Consider the following 24,298-nt stretch of genomic DNA (forward strand, 5'->3'; position numbering starts at 1 on the left):
AGTCGGATAATTCTCTGTTGGGCCGGGGTTGGTGAGGGCTCTCTTGTACAACCCTTGCTTCTACCCACCCCATGCCAGTAGCACACTCCCACCTTATGCTGTGACAACCAAAAATGTTTCCAAGCACTGCAAAATGTTCCCTGGGGGCAACATCACCCACAGTTAACCACTGCTCTACTGCACGCCACAGTAAATCAAACACAATTCAGTAGCATTTAAAAGCTTTTATAATTCATAGCAACATTCTCCTCCGTGTTTTATCCTATCTACTAGTGTCTCCAACTCAAATTTTTATTAAACAAATGAAGAAACTCTATTTCCAGACATTAATTTTGATATTGCATTGCCAATAACCAGCAGAGGGCACCTCTAAAGATTGACTGATACTTCTCATTTCTTCTGAGCTCCTGTGGGCAAGTGGTAAGAAAGGCACAAGCAGACAGCCTGGCCCCACAAGCCCTGTGTGTGCGACAAGATGAGGATACAGAGGGAGACAGGGCTGAGGGTTGAAGAAGAATCTGAGGAGAGAAAAGTTAACACAAGAGAGCCAGGGAGTTGGCAGGCCAAGCAGTCAGATGCGGGCTACTGAACTGGAAATTCATTCCAGAAATTAAAAAGGTTTCCAGCTTTGTAGAGAGCTGAAGTCACTTTCAGTTTCCTAGAAATGACTGGAGAGGGTATGGAAAACACCTAAACACCTTCCTCTTTTTGCCTAGACTAACCCAGCTGCCCCTGAAAAGGAGCAAGTGAGGAAGGCATGGACATCTTCTCCCTACCTGCGACCTTGTGAGAGAGCCCAAGATATTATGTTGAAGCTGCCACCATGTATCACAATTTAAAAGTGCTATAAAAAATTCCACTCAGGGAATACCATCTGGTTTTCTGGAGGGTCTAAAAGTTCCATAAGGTCCTCTCTCCAGACTCCTGTCACACTAGATTTGCTCATTCACTCAGTCTTCTTGTGAGCCATGAACTCTTTTAAAAATAGGTCTTCTAAAGTCAGCTTTGATTACACACCCCATCTCATTTACCAGCAGGCTTGATGTTTCCTCTGGCTTGCTTTTTTCTGACATCAACTTTGTAAACTCCTTTCAGAGGAGGCTTGGCCTCCTCTCAATAGTTCTAGCCTGGCTAGAACTCAAATGGCTCAAATAGCTCTAGCCTGACACCTCTCTATCTTTGGGCAAAATCAGAGGGTACTCATCTTACAGAGACAACAGCCACCTAAGGGAATGTCCTTTTTAATTTTTCAAAAAAAAAATTTAAATAATGTATATGCAAAGGAAACAGATATATATTACTATGTGAAAGAAGCATCTTCAAGAGTCTCTCTCTATTAGAATACAATTATCTTTGGAGGCAATAGATATTAAACTTTAATCTAAATTATTCTTTGGAATAGAGTTTAAAATACAGATTAAGAACTTGGGTTTTGGAATCCAGCAGGCTAGGGGTGAGCACTGGTCCTGGAACCTACCAGCTGTGTGACCTTCAGTATACTATTTAATATCTTCAGGTGTCAGTTGCCATCACTAAAAAATGGGGATCATAATAATGTAATTTAACTCAGTCATTTCATGAGGGTTAAATGAGGTAATGCATATAAATTCCTTAGGAAACACTCTGGGTCACATAGCATGCATTTTTGATTCCTGTATCTAAGAACCTTGTAATAATGTCTTTTAAACATACACTGGGTTTTAAAAATCCTAAATTCTTCATGACCATTATGATCTCTGAAGTATGTTTATTTGCCAGTTTCAACATATATTCGGTTCAGTATAAATGTCCCTAAAAAGCAATAAAATATTAAACAAATACCCTATTTTACAGATTAATAAAGTTAATTCCAGAGACATTAAGGGCTGGACCCAATAAGGTACAGCTGATCTCAGGGCTGGGAGAACTTCTATTCTTTAAAGAAAATATTGGAAATTTGATTCTGAATCCATTTTTAAGCCAACTTCTTATTCTGAATGTAGTTCATCCCAATTTAATGACATCACTTGTTTCACAGACGACAAATCTTGGTAAATTATAAACTAGAAGCTTTGAGGTCACTTGGGCCCAGGTTTGAATGTTGATTCTGCCTCTTAAAGTAAAAGATAACTGTGGCCTTGGGTTGAGCCTAGTACCAGCATACAGTCAATGATTAATAGTGGTTGGTAAAACACAAATTAATATTGTGAAGAGTATAGGGCTTTCCTTATTCATATTTTTTAGTAAGAACAGAGCAGAATATAAATATGCCCAAGAGTGGATTGTTTATGCCTCAAATCTAAAAGACACTGGAGAGAAAATATTAACATTATGAGACAAAAGCTGAGGATAGACATTAAAGGACAGTCCAAATGAATGATTATATAATTTGGGAGGGATGTAGATTATCATTTATTTAGAAGTTATAACACACTCTGAGTGTCTTACACTCTACAAATGAATAGATTGATCAAATGGGAGGCTTTCCTGGTGCAAACATTGCAATATTGGAAAGATTTGTCTTTTGTCTCCATTTCAGTATATTTTTCCATTTGCTGTGCAGATACCTGGGCCAGTCAGACGATATCTTATTCTTTCTCTGGGAAGAATGCCAGATATTCAACACACTATTTTCAGTAGCTTCGTGGCACCTCAACTCAAGACTTTCAGCTGGCCTAGTTGGTGAGAATGTGATAGAGGGGCATCACTATAACAGCAAAGAAAGAGAACATACACTCAATGTCCACACTTGGTTAATTATGGCTAATTTAATTACAGTACATCCGGGGAATGTCATGCAGTCCTTAAAAGAATAACATAGATCTATCTGTGCTACTACGGAAAGATATCAGTAATAAATGTTCTGGGGTCTAGGGCCACTCCTCTCAGTCCTAACCTCAGCTGCAGGTATGGGGACAGTTTCCATGCATGCTGAAGGCTACCCAATTCAAGTAACAGCTGCAGTTTGAGCTCTCTTCCAGAGCTTTTGTCAAAGCTAAGAAGCTTTCTCAGCTCTCCCAGAGTAAACCAGAAGAGCAGGGGAATTAACCTCTTGAGGCAACCCTTAGCAAATGGGGTTGCCTTCTGTGTTTTAGAGGGACAATTCTGAAGTGTGTTCTACATGGAGACTCTAAGATAGAGTCTCCATGAAACTGGTCCCTGGGTCCATTGTACTAGTCAGCCCAAAGATCCTGGTTTTTATTGGTTTGCCCTCCTCTATAATATTCTTCCTAATATTTCATTCCAGCTCCTTGGAATTAAAAGAAAGAAAGAGAGAAAGGGAGGAAGGAAGAAAGAAGAAAAGAAAGAAAGAGAGAAAGACAGAAAGGGAGGGAAGGAAAGAGGGAGGAAAAAGGAAAAGACACAACTACCTATGCCCATGTCCTTTACTCAGATTCTTTTGGGGGGAAACCCAAATCTCAATAAGTTCTCCAAAATTTCTGAAAAAAATCATGATGATGTTCACTGGAAGAAGGTGTGAATCAAGCTGCATAATTGGATACATGGTTGTTCCCATTAGTGTGGAAAAAACACAACAAAACTGTGATATGCATATATGATTATATATACTTAGAAATGAGATAAAAGCTATGGAGGGAGTCACACCACACTGTGACAGTGTTGCCTCTGAGACTGAGATAGTTAAAGAAAAACGAGAAGGAGACTTGCCATTTTAATTTTTATACACTTCTGTATTATTTCAACATTTAAAGGATGTTACTTTTGTAATTAAAAAATAAGTTAAGGCGGAGGAAGTAGTAGTTTCCTTCTTCTTGAAGCATCTAGCTTCCCCTTCAAGCCATAAGGTGTACTGTAGAAAAGGGAGTAACCACACAGACATGCAACCACTTCTCTTTAAGACACAACAGCTGAAAATCCCAACCCAAACAATCTTCACAGAAAAATCACACACTAGATAAAAATTCTTTTGGAAATACCCATCTAACACAAGGTGAATTAACTTCTTCAGATTTAGTCTAGAGGCCTCCAGTGTAATAGAGAATACAATATCTTTTTTTTTTTTTTCAAACTGAATTGCTTTAATAGTAGGTTAAACCTTATAAGAAACTGATGAACAATTCTCTGAAATGGTTGCACCATTTTGTATTGTCTTTTTTATTTAAGCTGTTCTGATTGGTTTTCTTATGAATTTTACTCTGACAACTGATATTTGAGTATCTTTTCACCCGATCATTCCTATATCTCCTTGAAAGTCTTACCAAGTCTTTTGCCTATTTAAAAATGGGCTTTTTGTTTCTATTGTGGATTTCTAGTTCTTTACATATTCTGGATACAAATCTTGTTGAATATATGCACCTCAAATATTTCCCCCAATCTATGGTTTATTTATTCATTTTCTTTTTTTTTTTTAATAAATTTATTTATTTTAGTTGGGGGCTAATTACTTTACAATATTGTAATAGTTTTTGCCATACATTGACATGAATCAGCCATGGGTTTACATGTGTTCCCCCTCCTGGACCCCCCACCCACCTCCCTCCCCATCCCATCCCTCTGGGTCATCCCATTGCCCCGGCCCTGAGCCCTTGTCTCATGCTTTCTTAATGGTATCTTATTTTGGCTGCACAGTGAAGCTTATACGATCTTGTTCACCTACAAGTGAGGGGATTGGGCCCCAGTAGTGAAAGCGCTAACCACCAATGAATTCTTGTTAATGGTATCTTTTGATGATCATAATTATTTTTATTTTAATAAAATACAATTTATCAATTTTTTAATTTTACGATTTGAAAATGTCCTCCCATGTTCTTTTAGAGGCTTTATAGTTCTGATTTCATATTTAGGTCTATGACTTATTCATCTATTTATATCCATACAGGTTATCCATCCTAGTCTATGTATAGGAAGCCTGCTCTAGCTCATGCATCTTTATGACTTCCATGAGAACATTCCCACATTTCTGGAGGATAAAAGGCACATGAAGTACATTTAAATTATACCAGTCATCCCAGCCAAGAATATTCTTGAGGAGGCTGGTGGCCTCCAACAAATATGAGTAAGCACAGCCAAGATCACCTAAGATCAACCTGAATCAGGTAACTACATAGAAACCTACAGCTACATAAATGCTTATTTTGAATGCTTATGAGATCTGTCATTCTTTGTTCTGAAACATAATTGTGTCGATAGAAAATAGATACCTAGAAGTGTGGTACTACTATAACAAAAACTAAAAATGTGGCACTTAGCTTCAGAAATGTGACCCATGTTTTGTGGTGGAAAAATATTTGGTAAAAGCACAGCTGTGATAACTTAGAAGACAGAAGATGTACCTAATGAATGTTGGGACTTGAGCAGAGATTTTTAGGAAGAATGTTGAAAGTATCAAATGGCTCTTACTAGCTGCTGCAGCTAAATAAGCCACCTCAAGAAAGAGAAGAACTCGGAAAAGAACTGGCTGGTTTTCAGGAAGAATTAATATAGAATCTAGAAGGGCCAGAATTTGCTAAGTTTCAAAGTGAAACTGTTTTTCATGTGTAGCTTTTCAAGGCAGTAAATGGGTTTCAAATTAAGAAATAGCCTCAGGATACAGGTCAAATCAAGGATGGGGCTGTGAAATTTTTGTTGGGATCTGAGAAAGATGTGAGGTAATAGAGAATAGATCCCTCAGTGGGACAAAAAGGTACCTGGGCCTCCCAGCAGCCTGATATGACAGTCTCAAATTAGCACTGATTCAGTCCAAAAGAGTGGTATGTTTCCAAAAGAATATACAGTATGTTTTTCAAAACATGGAGTTAAGTTAAGTTATATAAAACACAAATTACTGAGATAGTTGTAATGGAAAAAGTAGCCACCAGGTAAAACTAAATGTGATAGAGACTGTTCAAAATATGAACAGGACGACTTCCCTGGTGGCTCAGAGGTTAAAGCGTCTGCCTCCAATGCAGGAGACCTGGGTTCGATCCCTGGGTCGGGAAGATCCCCTGGAGAAGGAAATGGCAACCCACTCCAGTATTCTTGCCTGGAGAATCCCATGGACGGAGGAGCCTGGTAGGCTACAGTCCATGGGGTCGCAAAGAGTCGGACACGACTGAGCGACTTCACTTTCACTTTCCTTTCACTTCACTAGACAGAAGGCAGACAGAAAAAGTTGTTCAGAGAACACACTCTCTAACATCCTTTCCAGAAGAGGACAAGGCAAGCAATGGAAAGTGTGGATGCCCATCAGAGAGCAGAGCCAGGAACTGTGGAGAATAGACTTGCAAGCCATTTCCAGGTAGCAGAACCAGGGTCTAGTTAAAAACATTTCTGGACTTTCCTGATGGTACAGTGGATAAGAATCTGCTTGCCAATGCAGGGGATGTGGGGTTCAATCCCTGTTCCGAGAAGATTCCACATGCTGCAGAGCAACTAATTCCATGTGCCACAACTACTGAGCCCACACTCTAGAGCCTGTGCTCTGCAACAAGAAAAGCCACTGCAGTGAGAAATTCTCACACTGCAACTAGAGATGATCTGGGAATGAGTGTGAAATGCAAGGTATTAAAAGAACTTCTCTGTTCAAGCTGTTGCCCCTAATTCGATTCATCATTATCATGATCATCATCATCACCACCACCATTACCACAATTGCTCTAAGTGTTCAGTATCTAACAGGATTCTGCTAAACATTTTACATATGTATTTTAATTAGTCCTTGCAAAAGTCTTAAGAGGAAGGCAATATAATCCTCATTTTATATGTAAGAAAATTGAGGCTCAATTTCCCTCCTCAAATGTCACCAACTCCAATTCTTCCCTTAAGTTTTGCCTCAGAAATCACTTCCTCTAGGAAGCCATCATTGATCTCCAATTTGAGTTTGGTGGTGGTATCTCTAAATTCCTATGGTAACTTCTGCATCTTGATTATTACACTCATCACATTGTAAAACCAGGGTGATGTCTCTCTATGTCCATATGGCTCTTCCAAGACTCTAACCTCCTAGAGGGCATACACTACATCATATTCATCTTTGTAATCCTAGTGCTATGCACAGAACCTGGTATAAAGCAGGTACTATATAGATATTGAACTGGTTTGTGGAAGAAGAAAGACATGACAGGAATAACTATCAGGCCCAGAGCATACACATGCCCTAAACCACAAAATCCATGAAGGACCAACTAAAACCTCTTGATCTGATAGTTCAGAAACAACTAATTTTTTTTCTGTCTGGTAGCACAGTAGAGATCTTCACAGGCATACCACCACAGATCAGAGGTCAGGGTCCCTGTGCTAGGGCAAGCTGGAAAATATTTATAGACTCTATCAAAGAGTCACTCTTACTACCCTGACCATCACCTGGCTCCTCAGAGAAAAGAGGGATACTACACTATCTGGAGAGACTCTGTTCATTGCATTTTGTAAATTTAATAGCTTTTAATATAAAAGTGGCCAATTATTCATTTGTCTCTGAAAAGGGGAAGGAATTTGAATACTGATTCTGTACCAGGCACTGCCCTACATATTTTTATTTCACTTAAAGACAAATATTGCTACAAACTCAGAGAAAGAGCTGACTGCATTAATTGTAGAGAACAGGACTGTTTTCAAATTTCCTGTCTTCCCTTGGCCTGGAGTTTTGTGGACCATCATGCTAGGAGCAATTTATAACAGTAATCCTTCAGTTCAGTTCAGTTCAATTGCTCAGTCGTGTCCGACTCTTTGCGACCCCATGAACCGCAGCACGCCAGGCCTCCCTGTCCATCACCAACTCCCGGAGTTTACCAAACTCATGTCCACTGAGTCAGTGATGCCATCTAACCATCTCATCCTCTGTTGTCACCTTCTCCTCCTGCTCCCAATCCTTCCCAGCATCAGGGTCTTTTCAAATGAGTCAGGTCTTCGCATCAGGTGGCCAAAATACTGGAGTTTCAGCTTCAACATCAGTCCTTTCAATGAATACCTAGGACCGATTTCCCTTAGGATGGACTGGTTGGATCTCCTTGTGGTCCAAGGGACTCTCAAGAGTCTTCTCTAACACCACAGTTCAAAAGCATCAATTCTTCTGTGCTAAGCTCCATACATGACCACTAGAAAAACCATAGCCTTGACTACACGGACCTTTGTTGACAAAGTAATGTCTCTGCTTTTTAATATGCTGTCTAGGTGGGTCATAACTTTCCTCCAAGGAGTAAGCGTCTTTTAATTTCATGGCTGCAATCACCATAGCAGTGATTTTGGAGCCTAAAAAAATAAAGTCAGCCACTGTTTCCACTGTTTCCCCATCTATTTCCCATGAAGTGATGGGACCAGATGCCATGATCTTAGTTTTCTGAATGTTGAGCTTTAAGCAAACTTTTTCACTCTCCTCTTTCACTTTCATCAAGAACCTCTTTAGTTCTTCTTCGCTTTCTGCCATAAGGGTGGTGTCATCCGCATATCTGAGATTATTGATATTTCTCCCGGTAACCTTGATTCCAGCTTGTGCTTCCACCTGCCCAGCGTTTCTCATGATGTACTCTGCATATAAGTTAAATAAGCAGAGTGACAATATACAGCTTTGATGTACTCCTTTTCCTATTTGGAACCAGTCTGTTGTTCCATGTCCAGTTCTAACTGTTGCTTCCTGACCTGCATACAGGTTTCTCAAGAGGCAGATCAGGTGGTCTGGTATGCCCATCTCTTTCAGAATTTTCCACAGTTTATTGTGATCCACACAGTCAAAGGCTTTGGCATAGTCAATAAAGCAGAAATAGATGTTTTTCTGGAACTCTCTTGCTTTTTCAATGATCCAGCTGATGTTGGCAATTTGATCTCTGGTTCCTCTGCCTTTTCTAAAACCAGCTTGAACATTTGGAAGTTCATGGTTCATGGATTGCTGAAGCCTGGCTTGGAGAATTTTGAGCATTACTTTACTAGCGTGTGAGATGAGTGCAATTATGCGGTAGTTTGAGCATTCTTTGGCATTGCCTTCCTTTGGAATTGGAATGAAAACTGACTTTTTCCAGTCCTGTGGCCACTGCTAACTTTTCCAAATTTGCTGGCATACTGAGTGCAGCACTTTAACAGCATCATCTTTTAGCATTTGAAATAGCTCAACTGGAATTCCATCTCCTCCACTAGCATTGTTCGTAGTGATACTTCCTAAGGCCCACTTGACTTCACATTCCCGGATGTCTGGCTCGAGGTGAGTGGTCACACCATCGTGATTATCTGGGTTGTGGAGATCTTTTTTGTATAGTTCTTCTGTGTATTCTTGCCACCTCTTCTTAATATCTTCTGCTTCTGTTAGGTCAATAGCATTTCTGTTCTTTATTGAGCCCATCTTTGCATGAAATGTTCCCTTGGTATCTCTAATTTTCTTGAAGAGATCTCTAGTCTTTCCTATTCTATTATTTTCCTCTATTTCTTTGCATTGATCGCTGAGGAAGGCTTTTTTATCTCTCCTTGCTATTCTTTGGAACTCTGCATTCAGATGGGAATATCTTTCCTTTTCTCCCTTGCTTTTTGCCTCTCTTCTTTTCATAGCTATTTGTAAGGCCTCCTCAGACAGCCATTTTGCTTTTTTGCATTTCTTTTTCTTGGGGATGGTCTTGATCCCTGTCTCTGGACTGTAATTCTTTCTCTGACTTCTCCTCTATACCAACTAATTATGCTTTTAAATATCCTAGAGTTTGACATTTTCCTTTTTATTCTCCTTCTTACATATCTCTTAAATTGATAAAGTCTGTGCCCATTTTCTCTGAATCTAAATTAAGTGTACCTCTCCTTTATATTTTTCTCTGAGAAGAGAGTTTTAGTTAAAAAAAATTCTAGATGGCTGTGCTTTTTTAGAATGACATACCTGCAGATCATTTTATTGTTCCTAGCTTAATTTCTCAAGTTCAAGTTAATTTGGAATTAATTGCTCTTCCCAGACTAAAGTATTTCCCAATACTTAACTAGTCTTTCAAGGTTTGTTTTTCCCTATAATCTTAAATAATTTTCACTTTGAGTTACCAAACTGGTGCAAGAGAGGAGTTTAGAAGTCTGGGTCATACACGTATTAGGATTTAGCGAATTCCTTTGGCTAACGGGATCTAAAATTACCTTAACTCTCCCCTTTGCAACAGGGAAACCACAGGGTGTTTGATGAAGCTGAGGAGCAAAAACAGTGTGATGGTAATCTAGTGGAAAATTAATCATGAATATCTTTTGTTCTTTTCCTTGATATTTTTTTCTTCCTTAGAATTCTACCTTTACACTACTCAATAGATATGTCAAGAATTGTGTGTCATGTTGGAGGAGGGTAGTAATACACAAAGGGATATTCAATATTCTCTTTCCCCTGATGAAAGAACTTTAAAAATTTAAAGCCTCTGGTAATCCACAGAAATAAATGTTAAGCAGGGATAGATATCTAATATCATCAATTGTCTTCCAAAGCAACAGAAGAAAAGTCATCTTATCAAACAGAATGCACATTAAAGAGAACAAATAAACATTTATTTACATTTTTAGAAGCTTTTAATAACATTCTCTACCAGAGACACTTTTTAAAATTAATTTATTTATTTTAATTGGAGGCTAATTACTTTACAATATTGTGGTGGTTTTTGCCATATATTGACATGAATCAGCCATGGGTGTACATGTGTCTTGCATCCCAACCCCCCTTCCACTTCCCTCCCCATCCCATCCCTCTGGGTTGTCCCAGTGGACCGCTTTGAGTGCCTTGTTTCACTTGGACTGGTGATCTATGTCACATATGGTAATATACACGTTTCAATGTTATTCTCTCAAATCATCCCACCCTCACCCTCTCCCACAGAGTCCAAAAGTCTGTTCTTTATATCTGTGTCTCTTTTGCTGTCTCGCATATAGGATCGTCATTACCATCTTTTTAAATTCCATATATATGTGTTAATATACTGTATTGATGTTTTTCTTTCTGACTTACTTCACTCTGTATAATAGGCTCCAGTTTCATCCACCTCATTAGAACTGATTCAAATGTGTTCTTTTTAATGGCTGAGTAATATTTCATTGTGTATATGTACCACAACTTTTTTATCTATTTGTCTGCCAATAGACATCTAGGTTGCTTCCATGTCCTAGCAATTGAAAACAGTGCTGCGATGAACACGGGGTACATATGTCTCTTTCAATTCTTCTACCAGAGACATTTTTTAAAAACAGTACTTGGGATTCTCAAGCAATTTGAGCAAGGATAAAAAAACAATTAAACATTAACTAAGTAAGTTAAATGATCCTCTAATTATAGAAATGGAGGAAGTTTTAACACTAGTTGTATCTTAGGGATCAGCACCAAGATTACTTAACATTTTATATATATATTAGTTATATATAACTCTTCTACTTGATGAAATGCAACTAGGTGGGAATAAACTAAAGAAAGTTTAAACTAAAGAAAGTAGTCTCAAGCATTTACTCAAAATATATTTATTTAGGATGGTGGCCTCAAAGATATAAATTATAAGCTCATAAAAATAAAAGAATCTGCATCTTTAATACTTAAAAAAAATCAGCTGCAAGTTTGCAGTCATTTTGCTATGAGGCCAGAGAGAAAAAAAATACAATAATAATAAATACTATTATTTGATGTTTTCTTAAAGGTATTGAAAATAAGTACTTCCTTGGTGGTTCAGACGATAAAGAATCTGTCTGCAATGCATGAGACGCGCGTTTGATCCCTGGGTCGGGAAGATCCCCTGGAGAACCAAATGGCAACCCACTCCAGTATTCTTGCCTGGAGAATCCCATGGACAGAGGAGCCTGGTGGGCTATGGTCCATGGGGTCACAAAGAGTCAGACATGACTGAGTGACTAACACTTTTCCTTTTCACATTGAAAGAGAACATAAATTTATTTTTCCACAAAAACATGATGCATTTACCAAACCTGCATGGAAAGGACTCCTCAGCTGGACTCTAACGCTATCAGGGATTGAGCTCATCTATCTAGGGTCAACTCCTGGCTCTGCTACTTACAAGCTGTATGACCCTGTATGACCTTTGTGAAGGTAAGAAACCTACCTTTGAGTGATACAATACGTGTTAAGCAACTAGCATAAAGCTTTGCACATAGAAAGCTGGTAATAAATATTAACAAATATTATTTTATAACTGCCTGTAACTAGGTGAGAGAACAAGGCACTATACTTGTGGTTCAGAAGAAGACAATAAAGAGGTGTGCCCAGAGAGAAAAAGGAGTGAGTTGAAGACTCCAAGGGAAGAGAGTGAAACAAAATGAAAAACCTGAGTCAGTTCCAGGCTACCTTGGAAGAGAAACAGGAAAGCAGAGTAGAAAAAGCAATTCTAGAAATAGATGAGCTGAAGACCAAGTTGGAAACCAAAATGAGAAACCAAGAGTGATGGTAAGATAACGGCAAGTCAGGTTTTAGGATGCCCAGTCAAGTAGTTAGGACTCAGAAATCCAGGAGAAGGTGCATTAACAGCTTCCCTGCATAAATAATAATAATAATAATAATTCCTCTGAGGTAGTTCAACATTTACTGCTGTGGAAGGCACCAAACTCCAGTAGCTTTGAGTCTATAACAATTGCCACATCAAGGCATTCCATTTCATTTCATTTAGGTAACATAATTGAGTTAGAAAACATTTAGAGGAAAAAATGTTTCATAGAAAAGGGATTAGAAATCCTCACTCTGCATATTAAATACAAAAATCCAGCCATGGTAGTATATTTGAGAGGGTAAATAAGTTTATTTACCAAACTGAGAATATTCAAATTGTATATAGATCAGGCTTCTCAAATTTTCTGTGAGGAAGGACCAGATTTTGTTTGATGCTTTGTTTTCCCAGTCAATCATGAACCATTATGTAGCCTAATTATATGTGTCAGGCTACATAACTACAAGTGTTAGGCATGTGCTATGAGTAGTATGCGGCTCATAACTCATGCAACTCAACAAGTGAATTCAACATCTCCTAAAGTTGTCTCCGGAGAAGGCAATGGCACCCCACTCCAGTACTCTTGCCTGGAAAATCCCATGGACGGAGGAGCCTGGTAGGCTACAGTCCATGGGGTCGCTAAGAGTTGGACACGACTGAGCGACTTCACTTTCACTTTTCCCTTTCATGCACTGGAGAAGGAAATGGCAACCCACTCCAGTATTCTTGCCTGGAGAATCCCAAGGACGGTGGAGCCTGGTGGGCTGCCGTCTATGGGGTCGCACAGAGTCGGACACGACTGAAGCGACTTAGCAGCAGCAGCAGCAGCAAAGTTGTCTCTCCTCTGTTCAAAAAACAGAGTCCACTGATCATGTGCTTGATGTCCCAGAAATCTCACTTTATAAAAAAGTTTCTAAATTTTAGACTAGTTGTAAACTAATAGTATACAGACTGGCGCCAGTCTTTAGACCAACACTTGGAGACCTACTCTGGAGAGTTTTAAGCCAAATAATTGGGTCAGGGATAAGAGGTAGGAAAATCCTGAATTTTGAGGTATGTTGACCTCCCATTCCACAGGGCTAACCAAATGCTTGTGTTTCTTCTTACTCCCAACATCAAGCAAGAATGATAGAAGAAATATAAACATAAAAATGACTTCAAGGCAAACATGGAAAGGAAAGGGGTATATTGTTAGATCCCCCCAAAAGTGAGAAATTATTGGAAGATATAAAGCAGATTGATGTTGAAACCTACTAAGTCTAAAAGACAACAAAAAAGACAGCCCCACCCCAAATTAGTTTCCCAATAGAACCCTGACATGACTCAAGATTAGAGAAAATAGGAGGAGGGAGAAAGAGTGAGGTTTGAATTTGGTAATTTATTAATAGTGGTTAGCAAATAGTATTGATTACCTACAGCACTCATTTTCTCTGTCTTCCTAATGGAACCCCCATTTTGTTTCACTCCTCCTCCAAACAGGGCACATACCTCTGGAAGACCAACCCTTTCAGCTTCAAGTGCAGGAGACTTTGGTCTAAGTGTAGTCTCATTTCTCAGGTTTAGGAATAAGCATGTGACTAAGATATGGCCAATAAGACACGTGGATATTTGCCAGACTAAAAAGTATGCAAATCTGACTATCAAAAATACACAACCTACAACAAAAGGTTAGGATGACATTAACATTGTATATAGAAAAAACTGAGAAACCAACAGAATCTGGGCCTTTGAGGACACTGTTGAACTTCTCTCTCTCTCTTTTTTTTTTTACTGTCATGCATGTTTTTTATTCATCATTGTCTTGAAACTGTGAATGAAAACCCAGTATGTGAAATTTGAATAAACAAAGTTATGTCTTAAGACATGTATTCCCAGAATTCAAATATCAGCATTTGTCTCCTTTTTAATTATTTTTCTAATATAATAAAGGCAAAGCCATATTAAAATAATTAAATAAACACGTTCTGCTAAAACTCTGGTTTATTAACCAACACACAACTGGCAAACAGGAATACTTTTAATACTACACAAAAAGTCACACCTATTCGTTTGTCACTTTTCTCATTGTTTTAACATCCTGTGCCACTAAATAAGAGCAGCTGAACACAAAGTAAACGAACATAGCTGAACACTGCAAGTCATAAGAGGAACTGAGTCCTGACTGCATTTCTAGTTCTTTATTTTAATTGGAGGCTAATTACTTTAAAATATTATAGTGGTTTTGTCACACATTGACATGAATCTGCCACGGGTGCACATATGTTCCCCATCCTGCATTGCAGGCAGATTCTTTATCAGCTGAGCTTCCAGGGAAGCCCCAAACATTATGCTAAATGAAATAAACCAAATAGAAAAGGACAAATATCATATGATCCAATTTATATAAGGTACCTAGAAGAGGAAAATTCATAGAGAAATAAAGTATCACAGAGGTTACCAGGGTCTCAGGAAGAAGAGACTAACAAGTTATTGAATGGGTATAGAATTTCTGTAGGGGATATTTTTAAAAGTTCTGGAAATGAATGGTGGTGATGGTTCCAAAAGATAGTGAATATACTTAATATCATTTGATCGTATGCTTCAAAATGATTAAAATGGTAAATTTTACCTTATGCTTATTTTATCACAATTCTAACAACAAGCAAATAAACCATGGATCCAGGGTTCCTGTCAAAGAATTTGAAGTTACTGTCAGCTAAATAAGGAAAAACACACTAATTACCAATATAGATAAAACAGGGAGAATATTAACTGTAATTTATATCCCCAGAAATTGGGCGACACAAAGAACACAATGCTATAAAAAGTAAAAAAGAATACATAGAAATTAAATATATCATTGCCAAAATTAAAAACTCCACATTGGGCTGAAGAGCTGAATGGAGCCACCAAGAAGTGAATGGGTGAACTGGCAGAGAAAGCAGAGGAATTTTCCCAGAATGCAGTGCAAAGAGGTAAAGAGAAAAAAGTATAACAGAAAAGTTTAAAGACATGGGAGATACACCTACAAGTCCCATTGTCAGTATAATAATAAGAGTTTGAGAAAATGAGGAGAGATTGAAGAAAGAAGAGAAATAAGGAACTTAGAGGAGGAAATTTCCCTTAGTGGATACTTGAGTCTTCAGTTGAAAGAAGGGTACACCAGTACCAGTCAGGAGGGGAAAAACACATTTAGATTATTTTGGAAAGATGTATGAGTTCCAAGAAAAAGAGAAATCGAAAAGCCTCCTGTAAGAGACAGGAAAGGAAAAGGATACCTATGAAGGACTGAAAACAAAATTTACACCGAACTCTTATTTGCCATAGTGGATGCCAGAAGACAATGGCACACTTTCTTCTAAATTCTGACAGAAGAAACTTTTGAACCCCAAACTGTATACTTAGCCAAACAATCACTCACATATAACAGGCAAAATAAAGGTGTTTTTATATATGAAGGAACTCATAGAGTTTACAGTCCATGAACTTTGATCAATATAATTATCTGAAGACAAATGAAAATATGAACACCAAAAAAGGCCATGAAGAAAAAAAAAAAAAACTGATTATTAACAGCTATAGTTACTTCAAAACGGTTGTTCATAGAATGCTTCTGAGACCTGTGGTTGATGCTGGGCTGTGTTGTCAGATGCCCCTTTAGGAAAATAGGACTTACGGCTTCACCTGTTGGGAGTCCCTCCAGAGGGCAGCCCTCATTGGTCAGGCCCTGACCAATGGCCTGTGAGAGATGGCCTCACCTGGAGTCACATCTCCTCCTTGGGTGGCCCTTACCTGATGATTGATCTACGCAAGAGTATAAAGGCCAGTCTTTTCTCTGCAACTCAAACAGCTCTGAAAAGTCATCCACCTTCATAGTCCCCAGCTTCCCTGGTGGCTTAGAGGGTAAAGCATCTGCCTGCAATGCGGGAGACTCGGGTTCAATCCCTGAGTCAGGAAGATCCCCTGGAGAAGGAAATGGCAACCCACTCCAGTACTCTTGCCTGGAAAATCCCACGGATGGAGGAGCCTGGGTGGCTGCAGTCCATGGGGTCACAAAGAGTCGGACACAATTGAGTGACTTCACTTCACTTCACTTCACTTCACTTTCATAGTCCCCCAGGTCAGGCTAAGGTTTCCCTGGGCCTGCATCACAGACTTTTCCCTCCACCTTGTCCTGCTCCCTTTCCTTCCCTTTTCCCCAGTTCTTGATCCCAAGAGCACTCCCTAATAAACGTCTTCTCTGTTTTAGTGACTACCTCCTGGGGAGCCTGACCTATATCAAATGATTAGAAATTATTATTACTTCAAGAAATAGAAATTAAATAAATAAAATAGGTAATATTTCAAATGAATTTAACAAAATATTGTATAGGAGGCAGTGGGAGTAGAGGATGAAGGGAGCCTCAAGGTCAAAGAAGTGAAAGCATTCCAAGGGTCTGGCCTTCTTCAAAAGGGAAACGTTTACATTTACTGGGCTTCCCTGGTGTCTCAGAAAGTAAAGAATCTGCCTACAATGCAGGAGACCTGGGTTTTATCTTTGGGTTGGGAAGATCCCCTGAAGAAGGGAATGGTTCCCAACTTCACCCCACTCTAGTATTCTTGCCTGGAGAATTCCATGGACAGAGGAACCTGGCAGGCCAACAGACAATGAGATTGCAAAGAGTCAGACAACTGAGTGACTAATACTTTACTTTACATTTATTAATTAATCATCAATATCCATCTACCTATGTTTAACTCTGTGTTTTCAGAAATGCAAAGATAAGCTTTCAAAGTACTAGAGCAGTGTCTCTTAAACTTTAACTTGCACATGTATAACCTGGTTGGCTTATTTTAAAATGTAGGTTCCCAGACCTTAATCTCCAAAAATTCTGATCTCATGGGCATGCTGCCAGAGGCAGGAACTTGCAGCTTAACAAGCAAGCTGCTTGGCAGCCCTGATGCAGCTGGTATGAGGACACACTCTGAGAAACCCTGTGCTAGGGAACAAAAATGAAATAATAATATTCAACCTGGGTGGTCCAATGGCTAAGACTCCATGTTCCTAATGCAGGAGCCCCAGGTTTAATCCCTGGTCAGGGAACTAGATCCCACATGTGACAACTAATAGTTTGAAAGCTGCAACTAAAGATCCTGTCTGCCCAATGAAGATTGGACATCCCACGTGCCGCAACTAAGATTCAGTGCAGCCTAAAAAATAAATAAATATTTTTTAAAAATTCAGCCAATCCAATTATAAACGTAAGGAGAGATTCTTTTTATAATAAAATAAAGAAGAGAACTTTCCTAGTGGTACAGTAGATAAGAATCCACCTGTCAATGCAGGGGACACAGGTTCAATCTCTGGGCCAGGATGATTTCATATACTACAGAGCAACTAAAGCCCATGCACCATAACTACTAAGCCCCTATGCTGCAACTATTGAAGCCCATGTGCACAGAGCCTGTGCTCCACAACCAGAGAAGCCACTGTAATTAGAAGGACATGCACCACAACAAAGAGCAGCCCCCACTCTTCACAACTAGGGAAAGCCCATGTGTAGGAACAAAGACCCAGTGCAACAAAAATTTAATTAATTAATTTTTAAAAATTAAAAAGAAAGAAAACAAATACAAAACAAGATGTAAGGAACAGGAACAATCATATCATTAATCATTAAGTGTGTGAATGGGATCTCTTAGGATAGATCTGGACATTCCTGGATGGGGTTTACCTAAAATGAGGCTCACCCAGAGAAGTGACAAAGGCAGGCCCCAGCAAATGGGAATCCTAGGCAGAATTCAAACACTGCCTCTGAGCAACAGTGACTCTCCATGACAAATGGCAGAGATCAAACCCTGAGCCTTTGGAGTGAGAGCACTGACTCCAAGACCCTATACTACCAGAGAACTAACCCTAGGAAGTATCAAATAGTGAGAACTCACACAAAGGAAACCACTTGAACACAAGACCGGGCATCACCCAACCACCAGTAGCACCCTGTGCAGGACGCCTCATCTAAACAACAAAGAAAACAAAAATACAAACCCAACCATCAGCAGATAGGATTATCACCTCACTCAGCCTTGCCCGTCAGAGGAAAAACAAATAAACAAACAAAAACTCGGCACAAAGCTCACACAAACCACTGGACCAACCTTAGGAGGGCAGAAACCAAAAGGAAGAAAGAATTCAACTTTCTTCAAGGAAAGAATTTCAACTTTCCTTGTAGCCTGGGAAAAGGAGACCTCAAATGCAATAAGTTAAAAGAAAATAATGAAAAGGCAAGAAATATTGCACAAATGAAGGAACAAACTAGAAACACAGAAGTCCAAATAAATAAAGAGGAAATAGGAAAACTACCTGAAAAAGAATTCACAATAATGATACTAAAGATGATCAAAAACCTTGAAAACAAAATGGAGAAAATGCAAGAATCAATTAACAAAGACCTAGAAGAATTAAAGAATAAACATACAGAGACAAACAACATAATTACTGAACTTAAAAATACTCTAGAAGGAATTAATAGCAGAATATCTGAAGCAGAAGAACAAATCAGTGAGATGGAAAATAAAATGGTGGGAATAACTTCCGAAGAGCAGAATAAAGTAAAAAGAATGAAAAAAACAAGGACAGTCTCAGAGACCTCTGTGACCATATCAAATGCACCAGCATTTGAATTATAGGGGTCATACCAGTTAGACCTAATTGATATCTATAGGACATTTCACCCCAAAACAATGAATTTCACCTTTTTCTCAAGTGCACATGGAACCTTCTCTAGGATAGAGCACATCCTACGCCATAAATCTAGCCTTGGTAAATTCAAAAAAACTGAAATCATTCCAAGCATCTTTTCTGACCACAATGCAATAAGATTAGATGTCAATTACAGGAGAAAAACTATTAAAAATTCCAACATATAGAGGCTGAACAACATGCTTCTGAATAACCAACAAATCACAGAAGAAATCAAAATATGCATAGAAACAAATGAAAACGAAAACACAACAACCCCAAACCTACGGGACACTGTAAAAGCAGTGCTAAGGGGAAGGTTCGTAGCAATACAGGCTCACCTCAAGAAACAAGAAAAAAGTCAAATGAATAACCTAACTCTACACCTAAAGCAACTAGAAATGGAAGAAATGAAGAACCCCACAGTTAGTAGAAGGAAAGAAATCTTAAAAATTAGGGCAGAAATAAATGCAAAAGAAACAAAAGAGACCATAGCAAAAATAAACAAAGCTAAAAGCTAGTTCTTGGAGAAGATAAGTAAAATTGACAAGCCATTAGCCAGACTCACCAAGAAATAAAGGGAGAAGAATCAAATCAACAAAATTAGAAATGAAAATGGAGAAATCACAACAGACAACACAGAAATACAAAGGATCATAAGAGACTACTATCAGCAACTGATATGCCAATAAAATGGACAACTTGGAAGAAATGGACAAATTCTTAGAAAAGTATAACTTTCCAAAACTGAACCAGGAAAAAACAGAAAATCTTAACAGACCCATCACAAGCACAGAAATTGAAACTGTAACCAGAAATTTAGCAGCAAACAAAAGCCCAGGACCAGATGGATTCACAGCTGAATTCTGCCAAAAATTTAGAGAAGAACTAACACCTGTCCTACTCAAACTCTTCCAGAAAATTGAGAAGGTAAACTTCCAAACTCATTCTATGAGGCCACCATCACCCTAATACCAAAACCTAACAAATATGTCACAAAAAAAAGAAAACTACAGGCCAATATCACTGATGAACATAGATGCAAAAATCTTTAACGAAATTCTAGCAAACAGAATCCAACAACATATTAAAAAGATCATACATCATGACCAAGTAGGCTTTATCCCAGGGATGCAAGGATTCTTCAATGTCCACAAATCAATCAATATAATACACCACATTAACAAATTGAAAGATACAAACCATGTGACTATCTCAATAGACGCAGAGAAAGCCTTTGACAAAATTCAACATCCATTTATGATAAAAACCCTCCAGAAAGAGGGACTAGAAGGAACATACCTCAACATAATAAAAGCTATATATCACAAACCCATAGCAAACATTATCCTCAATGGTGAAAAATTGAAAGCATTCCCCTAAAGTCAGGAACAAGACAAGGGTGCCCACTCTCACCACTACTATTCAACATAGTTTGGAAGTTTTAGCCACAGCAATCAGAGCAGAAAAAGAAACAAAAGGAATCCAGATCGGAAAAGAAGAAGTAAAACTCTCACTGTTTGCAGATGACATAGAAAACCCTACAGACTCCACCAGAAAATTACTAGAGCTAATCAATGAATATAGTAAAGTTGCAGGATATGAAGTTAACACACAGAAATCCCTTGCATTCCTATACACTGACAATGAAAGAACAGAAAGAGAAATTAAGGAAACAATTTCATCCACCACTGCAATGAAAAGAATAAAATACTTAGGAATATATCTACCTAAAGAAATAAAAGACCTATATATTGAAAACTATAAAACACTGACGAAAGAAATCAAAGATGACACAAACAGATGGAGAAATATACCATGTTCATGGATTCGAAGAATCAATATAGTGAAAATGACTATACTACCCAAAGCAATCTATAGATTCAATGCAATCCCTATCAAGCTACCAATGGTATTTTTCACAGAACTAGAACAAATAATTTCACAATTTGTATGGAAATACAAAAAACCTCGAATAGCCAAAGCAATCCTGAGAAAGAAAAATGGTACTGGAGGAATCAACCTGCCTGACTTCAGGCTCTACTACAAAGCTACAGTCATCAAGACAGTATGGTACTGGAACAAAGACAGAAATACAGATCAATGGAACAAAATAGAAAGCCCAGAGATAAATCCACGCACCTATGGACACCTTATCTTCAACAAAGGAGGAAAGACTATACAATGGAGAAAAGACAATCTCTTTAACAAGTGGTGCTGGGAAAACTGGTCAACCACTTGTAAAAGAATGAAACTAGAACACTTTCTAACATTATGCGGCTGCTGCTGCTGCTAAGTCGCTTCAGTCGTGTCCAACTCTGTGCAACCCCATGGACAGCAGCCTACCAGGCTCCTCCATCCATGGGATTTTCCCATGGCAAGAGTACTGGAGTGGGGTGCCATTGCCTTCTCCGTCTAACACCATACACAAAAATAAACTCAAAGTGGGATTAAAGATCTAAATGGAAGACCAGAAACTATAAAACTCCTAGAGGAAAACATAGGCAAAGCATTCTCTAACATAAATCACAGCAGGATCCTCTATGACCCACCTCCAAGAGTAATGGAAATAAAAGCAAAAATAAATGGGACCTAATTAAACTTAAAAGCTTTTGCACAATAAAGGAAACTATAAGCAAGGTGAAAAGACAGCCTTCAGAATGGGAGAAAATAATAGCAAACAAAGCAACTGACAAAGAATTAATCTAAAAAATATACAAGCAACTCCTGCAGCTCAATTCTAGAAAAATAAACCCAATCAAAAAATGGGCCAAAGAATTAAACAGATATTTCTCAGATATATAGAAAACAGATATAAAGAAATATTTATAAAGATATATAGATATAGATAGATATCAGATGTATAGATAGATATATAGATATATAGATATATCTTTATAGATATATCAGATATAAAGAAAACACACATATGGCTAACAAACACATGAAAAGATGCTCAACATCACTGATTATCGAGAAATGCAAATCAAAACCACAATGAGGTACCATCTCACGCCGGTCAGAATAGCTGCTATCCAAAAGTCTACAAACAATAAATGCTGGAGAGGGTGTGGAGAAAAGGAAACCGTCTTACACTGTTGGTGGGAATGCAAACTAGTACAGCCACTACAGAGAACAGTGTGGAGATTCCTTAAAAAACTGGAAATAGAACTGCCATATGACCCAGCAATCCCACTGCTGGGCATACACACCGAGGAAACCAGAACTGAAAGAGACACGTGTACCCCAATGTTCATCACAGCACTGTTTATAATAGCTAGGGCATGGAAGCAACCTAGATGTCCATCAGGAGACGAATGGATACTCAGCCATTAAAAAGAATACATTTGAATCAGTTCTAATGACATGGATGAAATTGAAGCCTACTATACAGAGTGAAGTAAGCCAGAAAGAAAAACACCAATACAATATACTAACACATATATATGGAATTTAGAAAGATGGTAACGATAACCCTATATTCGAGACAGCAAAAGAGACACAGATGTATACAGCAGTCTTTGGACTCTGTGGGAGAAGGCAAGGGTGGGATGATTTGAGAGAAGAGCATTGAAACATGTATATTATCATATGTGAAACAGATTGCCAGTCCAGGTTCAATGCATGAGACAGGGTGCTCGGGGCTGGTGCACTGGAATGACCCAGAGGGATGGGATGCGGAGGGAGGTGGGAAGGGGGTTCAAGATGTAGTACACATGTACACCCGTGGCTGATTCGTGCAATGCATGGCAAAACCACTACAATATTTTAAAGTAATGAGCCTCCAATTAAAATAAATAATTTAAAATTTTTTTAAAAATTAAAAAAAAAAGAATTATAGGGGTCACAGAAGAATAGAAAAAGAAAGGGTATGAGAAAATTTTTGAAGAGATTATAGTTGAAAATTTCCCCAACATGGAAAAGGAAATAGTCAATCAAGTCTAAGAGGCACAAAGGGTTCCATACAGGATAAACCCAAGGAGAAACACACTAAGACACATACTAATCAAACTAACAAAGACTAAACACAAAGAAATAATATTACAAGCAGCAAGGGAGAAGCAACAAGTAACATACAAGGAAACCCCATACCCATAACAGCTGATCTTTCAGCAGAAACTCTGCAGGCCAGAAGAGAATGGCAGGATATTTTTAAAATACTGAAAGGGAAACATCTACAAGCAAGATTACTGTACCTGGCAAGGATCTCATTCAAAATTGATGAAGAAATAAAAAGCTTTTCAGACAAGCAAAAGTTAAGAGAATTAAGTATGACCAAACCAGCTTTACCACAAATGTTAAAGGGACTTACGTAGTTAAGAAATACAAGAGAAGAAAAAAGATCTACAAAATCAACCCCAAACATTAAGAAAATGGCAATAGGAACATATATATCAATAATGACTTTAAATGTAAATGGATTAAGTGCTCCAACCAAGAGACACAGACTGGCTGAATGGACACAAAAACAAGACCCATATATATGCTGTCTGCAAGAAACCCACTTCAGACCTCAAAATACATATAGACTGAAAGTGAGAGGATGGAAAAATATACTCCATGCAAATGGGAAGCAAAAGAAAGCTGGAGTAGCAATCCTCATATCAGACAAAATAGACCTTAAAATAAAGAAGATTACAAGAGATAAGGAAGGACACTACACAATGATCAAGGGATCAGTCCAAGAGGAAGACACAACAATTGTAAATATCTATGCACCCAACATAGGAGCACCTCAATACATAAGACAAATACTAACAGACATAAAAGGAGAAATTGACAGTAATACAATAATAGTAGGAGACTTTAACACCTCACTCAAACCAATGGACAGATCATCAAAACAGAAAATTAATAAGGAAACACAACTCTTAAATGAGCCATTATATGAAAAGGATCTCATTGATATCTTCAGGATATTCCAACCAAATACAGAAGAATACACCTTCTTCTCAAGTGCATATGGAACATTCTCCAGGATAGACCACATTTTGGGTCACAAATCAAACCTCAGTAAATTTAAGAAAACTGAAATCATATCAAGCATCTTCTCTGACCACAATGCTATGAGATTAGATATCAATTACAAGAAAAAAACTGTAAGAAACACAAACACATGGAGATTAAACAACACATTTCTAAATAACCCACAGGTTACTGAAGAAATCAAAAGGGAAATCAAAACATTTCTAGAAACAAATGACAATGGAAACACGACAACTCAAAACCTATGGGATGCAGCAAAAGCAGTCCTAAGAGGGAA

The 24,298-nt window shown here is 38.3% G+C and overlaps 1 protein-coding gene across 4 annotated transcripts in view; it reads right to left on the reverse strand.

The window, feature by feature from the left end:
- The window catches only part of RCL1 (RNA terminal phosphate cyclase like 1), a 230,895-nt gene that overhangs the window by 71,320 nt on the left and 135,277 nt on the right, over nucleotides 1-24,298 (reverse strand). The window contains exon 9 of one of the 4 annotated variants that reach the window (XM_081501638.1): nucleotides 2,368-2,686. The exons of the other annotated variants lie outside the window; for them this stretch is intronic. Within the exon in view, the coding sequence (XP_081357764.1) occupies nucleotides 2,632-2,686 (55 nt within the window). The 3' untranslated portion in view covers nucleotides 2,368-2,631. Of the gene's footprint in view, nucleotides 1-2,367; nucleotides 2,687-24,298 lie in introns of those variants that run through there. 4 annotated transcript variants of the gene reach the window in all.

This window comes from Giraffa tippelskirchi, chromosome 1, assembly GCF_054371585.1.
Source record: "Giraffa tippelskirchi isolate mGirTip1 chromosome 1, T2T-mGirTip1v1.2.pri, whole genome shotgun sequence".
Lineage (NCBI taxonomy): Eukaryota > Metazoa > Chordata > Mammalia > Artiodactyla > Giraffidae > Giraffa > Giraffa tippelskirchi.